General features: G+C 46.2%; 1 protein-coding gene and 1 non-coding gene across 9 annotated transcripts in view; one reads left to right on the plus strand and one right to left on the minus strand.

Moving 5' to 3' along the window:
* Positions 1-5,054: 5,054 nt before the first annotated feature.
* LOC112296461 (U6 spliceosomal RNA) lies at positions 5,055-5,156 on the plus strand. Its single transcript, XR_002973907.2, has one exon. It is a non-coding gene; the product is annotated as a U6 spliceosomal RNA (small nuclear RNA).
* A 4,004-nt stretch (positions 5,157-9,160) lies between these two features.
* GATA3 (GATA binding protein 3) overlaps positions 9,161-15,609 on the minus strand; it is a 30,308-nt gene continuing 23,859 nt past the window's right edge. For all 8 annotated transcript variants that reach the window (XM_053922048.1, XM_045186419.3, XM_053922047.2 and 5 more), the window contains 2 exons: positions 15,036-15,161; positions 9,161-11,215 (listed from right to left, as the gene is read on the minus strand). In XM_053922048.1, the coding sequence (XP_053778023.1) occupies positions 10,931-11,215; positions 15,036-15,161 (411 nt within the window). In that variant the 3' untranslated portion in view covers positions 9,161-10,930. The remainder of the gene's footprint in view (positions 11,216-15,035; positions 15,162-15,609) is intronic.

A 15,609-nucleotide genomic window follows, 5' to 3' on the forward strand; every position in this document is an offset into this window, starting at 1 on the left:
AATCTGTGCTCTTTACCACTATGCTACAGTCACAGGGGTGAAGGGATAGATGGCTGTCTGCTGCAGGGCTGACCCTGACCTTGGTGGCCCAGTTTGCAGGTCAAAGAATATGTCTGGGCCCTCCTATTCTTATCTCTCCCCAAATACTCCATCTGATGTTTGGCTCTGCGGAGTGTGTCCCTCAGCGGCCCCTCTTCTGCCATGGACTCATGGGGAATACAGAGACGCACACTTGACACACCACGTTTGGAAAGATTGACACACGGGCTGGGTCCTCCCCTCACCTTCATTCCTTCTTCCACAGCAACGCATCAGTTTTCTGAGTCTTCAGGAGTCCATTTCAATCACTAACCTAACCTGCTTCTTGGCCAAGCCCAGTGAGACTGGGGATAGAAACCAAATATACCCACAGGTGAAGAACATAGCACCTTAAGTCAAAAGCAGGCTTCTAAAACTCTGTCCTCCTAGTGTTTCTGCTCAAACCCCAAAGGAGTGGGAACCACGCGAAGACCGTCATCTCCTGCCCTCCCTGTACTACCTCCCCGAGAGAGAAGGCAAGACTGGGCCCAAACGTGACAGGAAGTCAGCGACAGGGAGACCTGACAATTTCAGGGAGTCTGCAATCCCATCCTAGGTGCTTACCACTTCCATTCAATACATGACTTTGGAATGCCCTTGGACATTCCAGGTCCTTGGGCTAAGGCCACAACGATTGTGTCTCCACCAAGCCAAGGGACACCATTTTTTTTTTAATTCCTGCTTCCTTTTCTGGACTCATACTTAGTTCTGACAAGGCAAGCTATATTAATTAGCATTAGCCAGCCACTCTCAGATCTGGGATGAAAGGCAAGAGGCCATGTGTAGTGTACCCCTATTAATATTATTATTATTATAATTATATTTTATGGCAGTTTCCCTAACCTCTACTGCTCAACACTGGCTAATTTCTCCATTATAAAAAGCAGGTCCTTTTATTGGACTGAGTATTTTGCGATGGGTTTGTTGAGTTTTACCAGCTGAGACATAATTAAGGACAGCAAGTGTCCAAGTGGTACCGTTATGTACCCCGGTGAGCGGGAAAGCAAGCAATTTGAAAGAAGATGACCACTCTTTGCAGGCGTCGCATCCCGTGGGCAACCACAACCTCCTTCAGTGTCAAAAGGGATTTTAAGGCCAGAGCTTCCACAGTGCAGATTAGCCGGGCTCCAGAGATTGCCAGTGACCACCCAGCAATCCGGCCAAACACGAGCTGCCTCTGCCAGGCACACTCCCCAAAGGACACTGACCACGAGCGCTCTGAGTTTTCACCCCAGTTTGACTGCTGCCTGCTGTGATGTGTTGGGCAAGTAACTTCCCCGGGAGAGAAGGTTAAATGGACCGAAGGCTGCCATATTAGGGAGAAACGGCAAGACAACGGCTCAACCTAAAGAGCCAATAGAAAGCATTCTCAGGAAAACAATCCAAAAGCCTGAGGACACAGGACCGCAGCAAGCTTCCCTCAGCTCCTGATTCAGCTTGAGAATGGGTGGCCACTCACAGTGGAGAGCAGAACTTACAGGGCAGCTCTGGAGTCTGACAAGCTGTGAGTTTCTCACTTACCTTAGCTTCTCTAACTAAGCCTCTCCGTCCTCTGATGGAAAACGGGGATGATAAATAATAGTACTTACGTGCTAGGCCTGTTGGGGTGATTAGGTTAGTCAGCACCTATATAGCACATAGCAGTGCTCAGTATTCAGGGTGGCCACCAACTCTAGAACCATAGAAACTACATCAATGTTTTATTGATATTATTTTTTTAATGATAAAAACATCGCTATGTCTCCAGACCTGATGGCCACCTTATGCGTTAGCAGATACTATACTTGAATGAAGCGCACTGTGCCCTGTGTTGAAAGACACGGAAAGGCCCCTTTGCCCCAAATTAGTGTATCATCCCTGGTGCCTAGAATTCCCACAGGTGTTTAAGTTTTAAAGTATTAAAGGCTTCTTTTACATGCAAAGCTCAATAAAGACGCCTACCCTTCCCCATCGACCTCCAGGAAAATAAGCCATTTTTCCAATGGAAGATCAGTTTATCCCTCCGAGCACGGCAGTGCATCTTGTCAGCCGTGCTAGCACAGAAGCTCCATTATCACTGGGAACCAGCCTCCGACACAGAGAATGACGGCCCTCCCCTCCCTGCACGTAGCCTAAAATAAGCTATGGAGTGTTGCGTATTCCATTTTGTTTTATTACCTAAGCCTCTTTAAACAACCTCTTAGAGAGGCCAGCCTGTGAGTTCAGCAAGGCCTTGCCTACGCTGGAGCCATCAGCAGGGAGGTATCCACCAGGAAGCTGAAGCCATGTTAATTACAGGACCAAAAGGTTGGGCTGAAGGGGCACAAGGATTCTGTAGGAGACATTCCATATTTCATGTGGATGAGCTTGATCCTTTAAGCTCTGAAAACACCCAGAGGGCAAACTGTCAGCACTATGCGCAAGAATTTTGCCCTGAACAAAATGACCTTTGAGTTCTTAACTGGTTTCATATTCTTCAGGCCCTGTGTACATAGGCCTCTACGGTCGGTCACTCTCTAACATCTTAAATGCATTTATTTGCTGGTAGGGTTGGCCCTCTCTGGCCAACAGCCACTGATTAACATCTCCTCGCAAACCTTGTAGAAACACAATCCTTAACAAAATGGGGAAGTTCCAAGCAAGCCAACACATTGTATTGATTTGCAAACTTCAGCCCACTGTGAGCATCCTCCTCTCTCCATTACTGCCGTCTTCAGTGAAGATCCATTGCGACTCTAGAACCAAGCTGGGCGTCCTTCTTGTCACATCATCCAAACATGAAGTTCGGAGACTGATGGGTGCAGAGCACGGTTCTAAAACATGGAATAAAATATCCGTGGACAGGAATGGGACTCTTTCTTAAGCTCTGAAATCAAGGTGAGATCTTCCTTTCAGGATGTCTTTATCTAGAGAGCAAACATCTTTTTCTCAGCAGTAAGCCAAAGCAGCGTTTCTCTCAAGTTGAAGACTTACTCTATAGGCTTTTCTACCTTTTTACTCTTGACGCTGGGAACAGGTACACCAGCCCTCCACAGTCTAGGACAGGCCCTTGGGGACAGGCCTCTCTGTGTCTTTGGGTAACTCAGATATGTTCCCTAGAGCTTCAGTTTCCCAGGTCGTGACAGAGAGGAAACACAGGCCAGCAGGGCACCTTAGAGGACCGTGGGGATGGAAAAAGTGGATCGATACATAACTCTTTCTTTCCTCCTCTCCTTTCACCTTTGCCCAGCCAGCTGGCTACGAGGGCAGACATTCCGCCAGCTCTTCTATCTGTGGTAATGGAAAGCAGAGACACCTAATCCCCACACTTCATCTTAGACTCACTGTACTTGGAAACCTCTACCTGCAGCGGAGCTGCTGGCGATTAGCAGAGCAGGTGGGCCTGTGTACACGGTCTTGCCTTCAAACGGATGTGCTAAGAGGCGGAGGAGGGGCTGGATCTGAAATCTACAGGGAAAAGTTGCACTCAGGGCCTGTCTAATCCACAAACTGGATATTCAGCCCCCCATGGAAGTGGGGGGGTGGTACTCAGACTGCAGCAGCAGCACAGTGGATTCAGCTCCACGTTGCATCCCTCTGTGCCACCACCAATCACACTTAGGGAGGCCCAGTGGCAACTCCAGGCCCCTGATCCAATTAGGAAGGCATGGCCCTCCTGTCATCTCTGTTATAAACACAGGACTGAGCATGAGAACCTGCTGAACCAGTGAGCCAGACCCACATTTACAATCTAATTGTTGCCAGGCACATCATGTTACCCCGAAGAGAGTGTAAGCCTCTTCCAGGGATGCCCACTTATGTCCCTTAACTTATTGGGAGCTGAGAGAAGGCCAGTTCCCACCTACAGGTATCCCGCTACTTACCCACTAGAAACTCTGAAATTTCATTCTGTCAAACTTTTATGCAGGTGAAATGCCATTGTGGAAATGCCCTCACTTCACACAATTCAGAAGGGCAGAATAACAGGCATCTCTGTCATTTTGTTACATACCACCATTACAGAAAGATCCCAGTCGCGAGAAGACAAGGAAAGCGAGCTTCCTCACTGCGCATCTCATCCACGTGTCTCAATAAATGCGTCATAACATGAACAAGATCATACTCCCACTTCACCCTGGGGTCCAAGGGCCCCGAGTTGCCCTGTGAGATGAGGAGTCATGTTTAAAACTGCCCTGGGTTTGCGAAAGGAGTTTCTGTGTCTCTTTATTTCTTTACCCAGCACCTTGGTATTGGAGGAGACCTGCACAGACTGTGAGGCCGACTTCAGTCGATTTAATGTCACATGCAAATAAGGACAAGATCACAGGCCTGTCACCAGCTGGGGCTCGTAAACTTTGGGGAGTAGAAAAACTCCCCAGCTTTCCATCACACAGCTTACCCCAGAGAGGGAAGGAAGGGGATCCTTTCCTCTACTCACCTCTAAATCATACCTTTCTCTGCGGGAAGGACGATGACTATTTTTTGACCAAAGACGAGATAGGGATGTGAGGATGGAAGGAAGAGACTTCACTGGGCCCAAGTCCTAAAAAATCCAGCCAGCCACCAGTGTGTGACTTTGGGCAAGTCCCTTGCCTTCTCTATCCCATAATTTTCTTATCCATAAAACAAGGATAATAAACTTCCCACCTGACTGGGCTTTTCAGGGAATCAAGAGAGAAGATCAATTTGCCCTCCACACAGGACGAGCTCAACAGGAAGCGTAGCTGTCCTTTCTCGGTGGTCTGCTAGGTTGCGAGCTTTGTTTGATAGCCTGTGTGTACTGTGTGACAGCTCCTAACCCATTTTTTTAGTCTGATTCCTCTCATCGTCCAGCCTAAATGCGCCCCAAGGGTCAAGATGAACAGATGACCCACCCCCCTGTCCTTCTGGGAGGCCCCCAGGGTTCCCGGCAGTTGTCAGGAGTCCTGTAGTTTTCAGAAGAGTGGATCCAATCAGTGGACTGCTAAGAATGTGGGGTTCTCTGAAGAAGGCCCAGCTTGCTCAAAGGCACCCCAGGCGTGCTCGCTTCGGCAGCACACACGCAAAAACCAGAACAATACAGAGAAGATTAGCATGGCCCCTGTGCAAGGATGACATGCAAATTTGTGTTCCATATTTTTGTCAAATAAAAAAAAATGACAACACCAAAAAAAAAAAATTAAAGGCACCTCAAGCGACTCTGCCCTAGTAAGGGAGATACTCAAGGTGAAGAACAGGATGGTTTCATGCACCGAGTGTCAGTTTATAAAACACAGACCTGCTTAGGGCCTCCCACAGGAATGGGTGCCTACAGCAGAGGAGAACTTAGAAGAGAATTTCTGACTTAGTATTATCGGATTTCAATGGAGGGGAAGCCCAGGCAGCTTCAGCTCCGAGTCCGCAGTTTCTGTGGGCGGGGCTGTAGCTGAATCAAGTGGTGTGTTGGGAGCTGCCCGGTGTCTGTGTTCAGGAAGGGCCAGCCATCCCTGCAAGGCTGTGAGAGGCAGTCCCAGCAAAGGGGAGTGAGCCTCCCGCCACCATGCGGGGGTAGAGGGCAACCACCTTGTACAAGGCCCCCTTTTACATTTTATTTAATGACCCCCTCTAGCTCACGAGAAGGAGTCTTAATAACCATCAAAAAGCCAATGCTCTACCCAAGCACCAGCCCTCCAAGCCCTCCCTCCAAGGCGGTTGGATTCATGAAGCATTCCAGATCAGCCCATCGAAAGACCAGACTGCACATGGTCACGTCAGCAACAACGAAAAAATCCTCAGTTTCTTCTGCTTCTTTAAAAAAAATTTTTTTTGAGTGTGTGAGGGGGTTACTTTACGAGTTTGGTCAATAACTATTAACTAATTTTATAATTAGAAAAAAAACCTTTCATTTTCTAGCAGTTTGTTATGCCCTCAGGCCAAATAAATAAAAAATCCCCGGTTGGTGGATTTCTTAGTCGACTACCTGGCAGTATCAGGCATCACGCAGACATCAGCCAATCTTTGGGCAGTGGGACCCAGTTCAGACCAATTCCCCACATTGGGACTCAGTTCTGGAAGCAGACTGCCTTTCCTGTCTCCACACTACCTCCCTAAGTTGCACAGGCTAGGCGCAAAACGGCTTCTTAAAAAGACAAACTCTTCTCCAGGTGTTTGCACATCCTTGGGCTTCCGCTGGGACCACACAGCAGAGGAGTGCTTTATAACGCAAGCCTGTTGTTCAGTGGGATCAGGCAGGGAAGGCAGGACGGGGACAGGCCGGGGGAGTGGGCCTGCTCTCCAAATCCCCACTCCAATGCCAGCCTGCCAGCCTTTGCACACAGACATGACAGAGGATTGTAGAAACGCACCACAAACAATGTGGCTAATGTACCGAGATCCTCTGCAAAGAAGCTCAAGGGCAAGGGAGGAAAGGCCTGGACGTATTCAACTCCACATGGAGCACCCTAAAAGGAGCAGCTTTGGGGAAGAAGCTTAATCTGCTTCCTCTGTCGATCCCCTTCGAGAGAGGACCAGAGAGGGGGCCACAAGGAAGAGGACAGACTGGATTCTGGCTGTCCCCTAGCATAGCCTGCTAGCCATTCAGGCAGAATCTCTTTACACAATGGAGAGTGAAATGTGAACCACGCTGCCAGCATCAGCAGGAGAAGCAGGTCCTGTAGGTTCTGCTCAAGAGGGGCCTGGACACATTTCAGAAAGAGCAGGGAACCCGCAGACTGGGACACTAACTCTTGTCCTGGGCTGACAGTCACAAAATACAAGTTAATTTGTGTTTCACAGAGGGGAGTGGGAGTACCCGGCCCCTTCTAGAATCATATGAACTACCATCACTCCGGCCTTTTAAAATACCCCAGTCGAAATTTGACAGGGGTGTGAGGATGCCTTTCCCAATAAAGAATGTTCTCAAAAAATTGATGATGATAATGATAATCATAATCTAATGGCACTGTGGTATTTTTCTTCTCACACGGGTCTCGAGGTCATCTCATCCAGTTATACAGATACAGAGCTGACTCCCAGACAAATCAAACCAGTGGCCTCAGATGGTTCTGTTCACTAGTGGCACAGCCAGGAGCCAAAGCCAAGTTCCAGACTCCTGGGACCATCATCATCATCATATATTCAAATGAACAATGAGTATGTCTGAATTCCCGGGTTTTCCCTTCACTGGGCCCTTTGCAAAGGGTGGGGACAAGTTTTCCCCGAGGGTGTATTCACACCATTTGAGCAAGAGGGAAAACACAAAAATGGAAATGTTTTTCAGAAGTTTGTTTCATTTGAAAGCACAGGAGCTGGTGTGTTACTCGGCTGCTTTGAAGAAGGGTGGAAATTTGAGCTCTGCGGATAAACCTGCAATATAATGTGCCATCATTCTAAAGTTTTCTTTTGGCCTTTTGTTTCTTAATTTTTAACTTGAAAATTTTTAAATCTCTCCTTAGCTTGGAAATCGAAGGGAATTTATCAACAGAGGAGTCAATAATGATTGCAGAAATGGTTCTAGACTCGGGATGGATTGGGGGTTGAGGACAGGGGGATGTAACAAAAGAGTACAAGGGACAATAATGCTTCTAGGACTTTGAAATGTAAACGAGACAACTCACCATTGTGAAGAAAGTATCGGAGGCAGGGAGTGGACGGCATTTGAGTTTGGGCGTTTTAATTTTGTGAACAGGTGTTTAACCAAACTCCTGTCAGGCATGGAGTACCTGGGAAGAGTTTGCTCCCTTCCCCGTTCCTAGATTTAGGAAATACTAAAATGAAGTCCTGTGATGAGGATCAGCTTTTTAAATAATGGTTAAAACTTTTCAGAAAATAGACACTGATCTCAGAAGGCAAGCTCTGGGTGTCCCCACTTCTATCGCTGGCTGTCTGCCTGGCGATCAACCCAGAGGCCCAACTGGGAAACTTACCACAGTGCATGTAGTTTTTTTTTTTAAGGGGAATAACATGTAAATGTCACAAAGTAAGAATGAGATACTGCAGTCTTGGTTTCTCTATTTCCTGAACTGCTTAAAGAACAAAAAGTGGTTTTAAATGGACTTCAGCCTAGACACTGGCTGGGTACCTGTTGAATACATAAAAAGAGTACTTAAATTCAGACTTCTTACTTCATGAAGTTTCACTGTTAGACATGAGTTGTTCACAAGTAGCAATGCAGTTCAATAACTACATAGTATATATTTTTCTATTATGTTGGCTTTTTAAATGTCTTAGAGAAATCATCCGAATTTGCACACATTTGTCAAGTAATCTATGGAGGAGCTAATGCAACTGTTTCAAAACTGAGGCAAAACAGATTGAAAATTGATTAGGGGTAAAATTTACTAAAAATATTTAAGCAATATTTTAAATCTACAAACTCGTTCTGTTTTTCTAGGTGAAACCCTCTCTAGAATTGCTCTTCTATGGTGCCTTATATTTAAATGAAAAAAAAAAAAAAAGGACAAAACCACTGAAACCAGGAAAGCATATAACCTTCTAAAGAAGAAACTGAATCATTGATATCATACATATTTTTCAAATCTTTCATATCTTCTGGAACTATCTTGGAATGTCAAATCAATGTACAGAATGATAAAATGACATTTCTCTGAAGAAGGAATAAGATCAAATATGCTATCACTGTAGTACCTAAAACAAATGGAGCTAGAGTATGGAGTTTGGGATTTTTCTCTGTGCGCCCCCCCATCCCGCCTTCTCCCACCCTAAGAATGTCAAGTATTTGAACTCCCTGTTCTTAAGGTGAAAGGGCATTAATTAACTCGGATCTGTTCATGAAGAGGTGAGGTGGAGAATCCTGAGACTCTGGAATCATATCTTAAAAATCCCAAGTTTGCCCAGCTGGTGTGGCTCAGTGGATTGAGTGCCGGACTGTAAACCAAAGAGTCGCCGGTTCAATTCCCAGTCAGGGCATGTGGCTGGGTTGTGTGCAGGGTCCCCAGTGGGGGGCATGTGAGAGACAATCACACATTCTACACAGTGATGTTTCTCTGCCTCTCTTTCTCCCTCCCTCCCTTCCCCTCTCTTTAGTGGGGGGGGGGGGAACCCTCCCAAGTTTAAAATGGCAATATAGGTGGTGATTTACTTTGGTGCCTTGAAGGTAACTGAAAATAACATCAGAATTGTAGATCATTAATTAGGACCCAGTAAGTTCTCCATTTGCATTTCAGTGATTCTCGACTCCTTTATTTCAACATTTAGCTTTAGGTTTAAAATATTTGCTAAGAAAGCAGAAAGGTGATTAACAGAGATTTTTAAATGTGCCATAATTACACATTCGGTCAACAGAGGAAAAGGAAACTGTACAGCGTAAGTTACAAAATGGTTATTCTGTGTTTCGCGGACATTCCAATAAACTCTCCATGATGGTACTATTCAACAGTAGGAAAGCAAAAACAGAAATGAATTCAAGAGCCAGTCCAGCTGCTTGACGTCTTGCAGAGAACCTCGAGGAATCCCTCAGCTGCAGTCCGCCTGAGAATCTCAGAAAGGACATCTTCCCATTTCTCCTGCGAGCTTGTTTACTCGAGGTGCACAAGGAAGAGGAAGCTGCAGCTCACTAAGGGACCACAGAAGTTACTCCCACCCCAGAACAGACTCCTCTGGGCTACAGACAGGGCTCCGAAAAGGCCCAGTTTCCCAAAGGAGTAAGTGTGGACGATCTGGAGTTTGCATGTTCAGGTGTTGTTTCTTGGTGAACTCTTTTTTCTTAAATTAGCTAGAGCTACCAGGTTCTAGAAGAGCATGGCCACCACTTTGATACGATGTTACTGGGTTTTTAAAAAATATTTTCACTTTATTATTATTTGATATTATTATTCCAACAGATTAAAGGCAGTGATCACTAACACAGAACACAACAGAGCTAACAATCAGCCAGGCTGCTCCCAGGACCAGGTCTGTCCGGCCTAAGGCGCTGACATGCAGGCGGTAGCTCATACACTGCTACCCTCAGAGCACAGACTGCGGGAGGAGTGAAACGACAGATGCTGCTGTACCCTTAGAAGCTATTTAATAAATATCATCAGAAAGCAAAAAGGGAAAGAAGCCCTCCGGAGCACAATCACCTTAGGTCGACTGAATGTCATCTAGTTTATTCAACCAAAATTGAGAGAGAAGGAAAATATTAAATGAAAAAAAAGCAGAGCTTAACACTAGCAGTAAATAAATTTGTACAACGATTCAGTCTGTATAATATGATGAAATAAATCTACATCTTTTCTTATTTTGGTGCTTTGAATTATACATACAAACAACAATTACTGGGACTTGATCACGTAGCATGTAGGCCTGGAAAAGGCTATGTGAAACCCTCGATGGCAAATGTGAGTGTTAACACCGATTGCCCGAACTCGTAGAATTTCCTAAGCAGAGGCCCACAGCTTTGAACAAATGATTCGCCTACAACTTTTTTTGTTCTTTTTTCTTTTTTTTCTCTTTTTTTAATGCATCAAACACCTGTGGCCAGTGAAAGGCAGTTTGTCCGTTTGGACATCAGACCTAGTTTCTTCTTAATTTCCATCCTTGATTTCCCCCATCTTCCTTAAAATTCTTGGCATACTTTATGCCTTCCTTACAGCTACCCAGATGCAATCAAGTCTTCTTCAATTGTACAGTATTTCTTACAATATAAGTTATATGCAATGTTCGGCAATTTTTTTTTTTCACAGCACTAGAGAGACCCTGTTAAATAGGGAATATGAGTCTGAATGGCTTATTCACAAATGGGATCCAGATTCAGAGATTGGGAATGCAGACACCACAGTGAGCTCCTCGGCAAAAGCAAACATCATTTTGCCTTCTGCCTTCAAAAAACAGATATCCATCAGTCCTCGATTTCATGATATGCTCCTGCAAAAATGCACGTAGAAGGGGCCGGAGGGACTCTCGCCTGGAGACCTTTACGCATCGAGCAGAGAATCTAACCCATGGCGGTGACCATACTAGAAGGGTGGTGAGGTCCAAAGGAGAGGCTGGACGGCGGGTGCATCGGCGTCGGAGTGGTCAGCATGTGGCTGGAGTGGCTGAAGGGCGAAATGTGGCTGAGGGAGGACATGTGTCTGGAGAGGGCAGCAGGGTTGAAGGAGCTGCTCTTGGGGAAGTCCTCCAGCGTGTCGTGTACCTTTTTGCACTTTTTGGATTTGCTAGACATTTTTCGGTTTCTGGTCTGGATGCCTTCCTTCTTCATAGTCAGGGGTCTGTTAATCTAAACAAAGATCAATTTTTTTTTTTTTTTTACTTTTTTGCTGGCTCTGAAATGGTGCAGGCTTCCACACCCCAACATGGGTTCCTCTGACTGCCCCAGCTAGGGATCTGCTTTCAAAGGGCCCCTTCCTCCCACCCCTTCCTGCCTCCTTCCCGGGGACCCAGAGTCCTGCAGGCTAGGTCTGTGGCAGAGTTCTGACTGTCAGCCTCTATCAGCTTCAGAAACTAAGAGACCATAGGAAAGGTGTTCCAAGCAGAGGTTGTTAATTATGTTCATCCACATCAGTCATTTGGGGAGAAATCTGCCTCAGGGAACTCTGTATCACTGCACTTCCCTAAAATACAATAACTTGTCTTACTCCCCTAGAATCTCCTTAGAATATTTCCTGAGAAGGGAGGTAATTAAGGAATCTTCCAGGGGAAGTAACATTTTGTCTCCTCGTCTGAAGTCCGTGTCAGGACTTGAAAAGCGCTGCCGAAGCCATCTGTCTCAAGTGTTGAAGTCCCTATCTGCCTTGAGAAACTAGGACTGCACCCCGATTCCAAATAAACTGTGGCTGCCTCCATTCTCCCTGGCCTTTTCACAATGAGAGCTGCTGCCGGTCTTCCTCAGGAATTTGTGTTCTGCAGTCACATTTTAGTACAACGTGTGTTTCCAAAAGGTCACCTCTTGCCCACGTCACAGCAACTGCAGTGATTGGAATGACAATTTCTACCCAGTCTGACTAACCGCTTATAACTAGGTACACAGCTAAAGCACCAACCAACAAGTATTTAATAACCACTTAGGGGGTGCAAAGTACTGTGCTAGCGTGAAAGTATTCTCATCCTAAAAATCAAAGACCAGGAATGAACTAAAGAGACGGGGGCAAGAGCCTACTTGAAAAATCCCAAGTCTTCAGTATACCACACCTCTGTTCTCCTTAAGACTCATTTGTTGTGTTTTCAAAATACATTTGCTTTGGAGGGTGAGGTGAATCCAAAGAGGGGATGTTACAAAGTCGCAGAGACCAATCTCCACCAGGAGTCAGGATCAGATTAACAGCAACAGTAGTCATCTGTCCCATTAACAAACCACGCATCTGGCCGTGTTTCCAGAGAAATGCGCCAAAGCAACTCAAGGAGCAAATGTCAGGGTCTAGGTCATTCCTGCCTCCCTGGGGAAAACATGTCCTCTTCCTCCATGGCCCTCAAGGGTGGAAAAAAAGAAGAAGGTTCTCATGATTCCAGGGTCTACCTGTCTGCTCCAAAAGCAAGCAAACGGCAGTTAAGGAAGAAAGAACTCCGACAGCAGAGAGGGACAAGCTGCCGGCCATACTTCTGGGAGCAAGAAACACACAGCTTCCTGGAGCTAAGCTGAGAGAGGTCCCCCAGGAGGGAGACAGAACCTCACCCTGAGCTTCCCCCTTAGTGCCAGGAAAGCAGCGTGAGTGATAGCAGAGGAGCTAAAAGGTCGTTGCCAAAAAAACATCTCTGGGTTCCTTCTTCAAAGTTATAATCAAGGTAAAGGTGCTGCCTACATAGGTGATAGGAATCTCCTGTCACATCAAATCTTCCCCCAGATAATGTCTAGACACACAGCTCTTTAGCGGGGTATCTAGATACACACAGGCAGATATCTAAATATAATATCTAGTTACACAGATAGCCACACAAACCCAGATAACTAGTCCCAACACCACCTAGATACACTGATACTGAGATAGGTAGTTATCGAAACACCCAGATAAGCAGAAAGGAACTAACTTATGGCATACACACACAGGTATCTCGATGGGCGGAACCAAACAACACAAAGGGAACGTTAATAGATTATTATCTCTTATTGTTAAACACACATAAATAGCCTTTCTTTGTGAACCCTTACTAAACCAGAGAAGACAGAAAAACCACTCGTGTTGATGAGCAAGTTTCTCTCGCACTGCAGCCCCGCCACGAAGTCGGAGCTAATGGAGAACAGGGGAGAGTGAGCAGTTGGTTCGTGCTGGAGGGTTCCCGGACTTTTCTGGGGTTTGACGAGAAATTCCTATTCTTCAGAAATATTTTTCTTAGACTGGACACAACCGAGATCCTATCTCATGATGGCTAAGGAATCAAAGAAATTTATGGCTGGTTATTTTCCCATAATTCCCATACTTTTAGGGAAATGGGAAAGAATATATAACCACATACAATCCATTGCTTTGAATCGAACTTGGGTACATTCTAAACCGAGAAAGAATGTCCTTTCCGCTGGTCCCTGTCAGTCCCAGTGCTTCACAGGGAAGCTGGTACGCAGAGATCAGTCCCGCCTCTCCCACCTCACCAGCACATTCCCTTGTACAAGTACTTGCTTCTTTGAGTCATAATTCTTGAAGTACACTGGAAATAAAAATAATTTCTGCCCTGTCTACCTCACGGGACTACTCGAGGTTCCATTATGCTCAGGTAACATGAAAGTTCTTTATAAACCATAAGTTACAACCCTAAAATAATTTTATAGGTTGTGCTGATGACTAGGGAGCTCATAAACTCTAATGCCCCAAATCTTCCAGATTTCAATCACAAATCTGCTTATCTCCACTGTGATGAGCAAGTAAATTTCCCCAAGTAAAAACAAGACTTGAGCTTCAACGCTGATAAACGCAGACACACCACAGTCCGGGGATCTGAGAGAGAAGAGCCAACTGCACGAAGGATTCCAGCTCCATCAGTGCTGGCCCTGCTCGGGCACCGTGTCAAGACGGGGGCCACCGAAGGCAGGGAAGTGAGTTTTGCAGGTTCCCCGGGAATCTCATCAACTTATTCCCAAAAGGTAAAAAGGGACAAGGGTGCTGGGGTCACCCTGAGAAGTTCTCCTGTGACTCAAAAAATTTAACCAGAAATGCTTCCTCCCCGATTCCCAGGTATTCCTGGGTAAGAAGAGGTGACTGCCAGAATGGCCGCGAGCAAAAAGCTCTCTGCCTTTTCCCCATTCAGCCCCAGACTTTGCCAAAGTCAAATTGGCCAAAGGGATTTTTAGGAAAAATCCGGCAGAGCCAAAGAAGGGTGTGAGAGCTAGAGGGAAATGAAAATGCTTTCTTTGGGACCCAGGCAAACTGCAGGCTCATCAGGTCAAGGCCTGTCAGCCGGAGTTGTCTGGGAAAAACACTCTTAAGGTGACGACATGGGAGGTCCCCAAATTAAAAGGTTAGAAACGACACCTAAACCCAGGTGATAGACAGGCAGTTATCATTCTGCTAATACGATACCTAGAAGAAGTAAAGGCCAAGTTTCTTTTCCCTAGTTAGCTCTCAGACATTTTATCGCATGGCTTCTATACAGAGAATCCAATCAAATTCACAGTACAGGGTAAGCCACGACTTTTGCCTCTCAGTAGCTGAATCTCGTCCTTTTTGCTTCAGGAACTTATGGGCCACGCATTACAATTCTAGTTACTTTTCTCTTTCGCTCTCTTTCTCTTTTGTGCCATAAGTATAAACCACAAGGAAACATCAAAATATAAATGGTGACTTTTTGTTGTTGTTTTCCAAGGGGAAGGTTTTTTTGCTTAAAAACCCAGACCGTTCCCACCACCCATGCCGGATTGCTGCATCACAAGCAGCGTTTTCTGGTATTCTCTGCGCCTACTAGGAGGGCCTTCTCTGCGTCCACTCGCAGCAAGGCCACACTGTACAAGGCAGTTCCCTACCCTGGGTCCTGCTGCACTGATTATTATCGGGCCTGTTGTTTGGCCCAAAGAATGGCAATGCAGGTCGAGAAGGGGGACCCGGGCAGGGTGAGGCTGTGCACCGGGCCTTGTCGGCAAGGGAGACGGTGTGGCTGGTCCCCGTGACACTTACATTGTGCAGCTTGTAGTAGAGCCCGCAGGCGTTGCACACAGGGTCCCCATTGGCATTCCTTCTCCAGAGAGTGGTAGTGGTGGTTTGACAGTTTGCACAGGACGTTCCTGCCCTTCTCGCTGCCGACTGGGGAGTGGGGAGAGGGGCGGGGAGAAAATCAAAACAAATGTAAAATGTGTTTTCAGAACTACAGACTCAAAAAAATTATCATTGAAATCAAAACTAGCAAGTGGCCCACATGAAAGTAAGGAAGATCCCCAAAAGCAGCCTCAAGAAGAAAAATGTAGCCAATCCATCGGCAGATGAGTGTGTCAGCCCGTAGCCAAGCAGTCCGAATTTAGCCCACTATGCCCCTATGCAGAATTTGGGAGGACCAGAAGGCCAACACCCCCCTCTGAGTTCATTTTCCCCCTATCCCCATCCCACAAAGTCCACCAGATGGTTAATTTTTACGGGTGCAATTTTGAATTAAGCAGACTAGTTCGGGTACCAGGCTTCCAGTAGCCTCACTGGCCAGGCCCACAGGAGCTTTTCAAGGGCGACTGCTCCCGTATCACTTCTCAGCAAGGCTCCT

Source organism: Desmodus rotundus, chromosome 4, assembly GCF_022682495.2.
Source record: "Desmodus rotundus isolate HL8 chromosome 4, HLdesRot8A.1, whole genome shotgun sequence".
NCBI classification, from domain to species: Eukaryota; Metazoa; Chordata; class Mammalia; order Chiroptera; family Phyllostomidae; genus Desmodus; species Desmodus rotundus.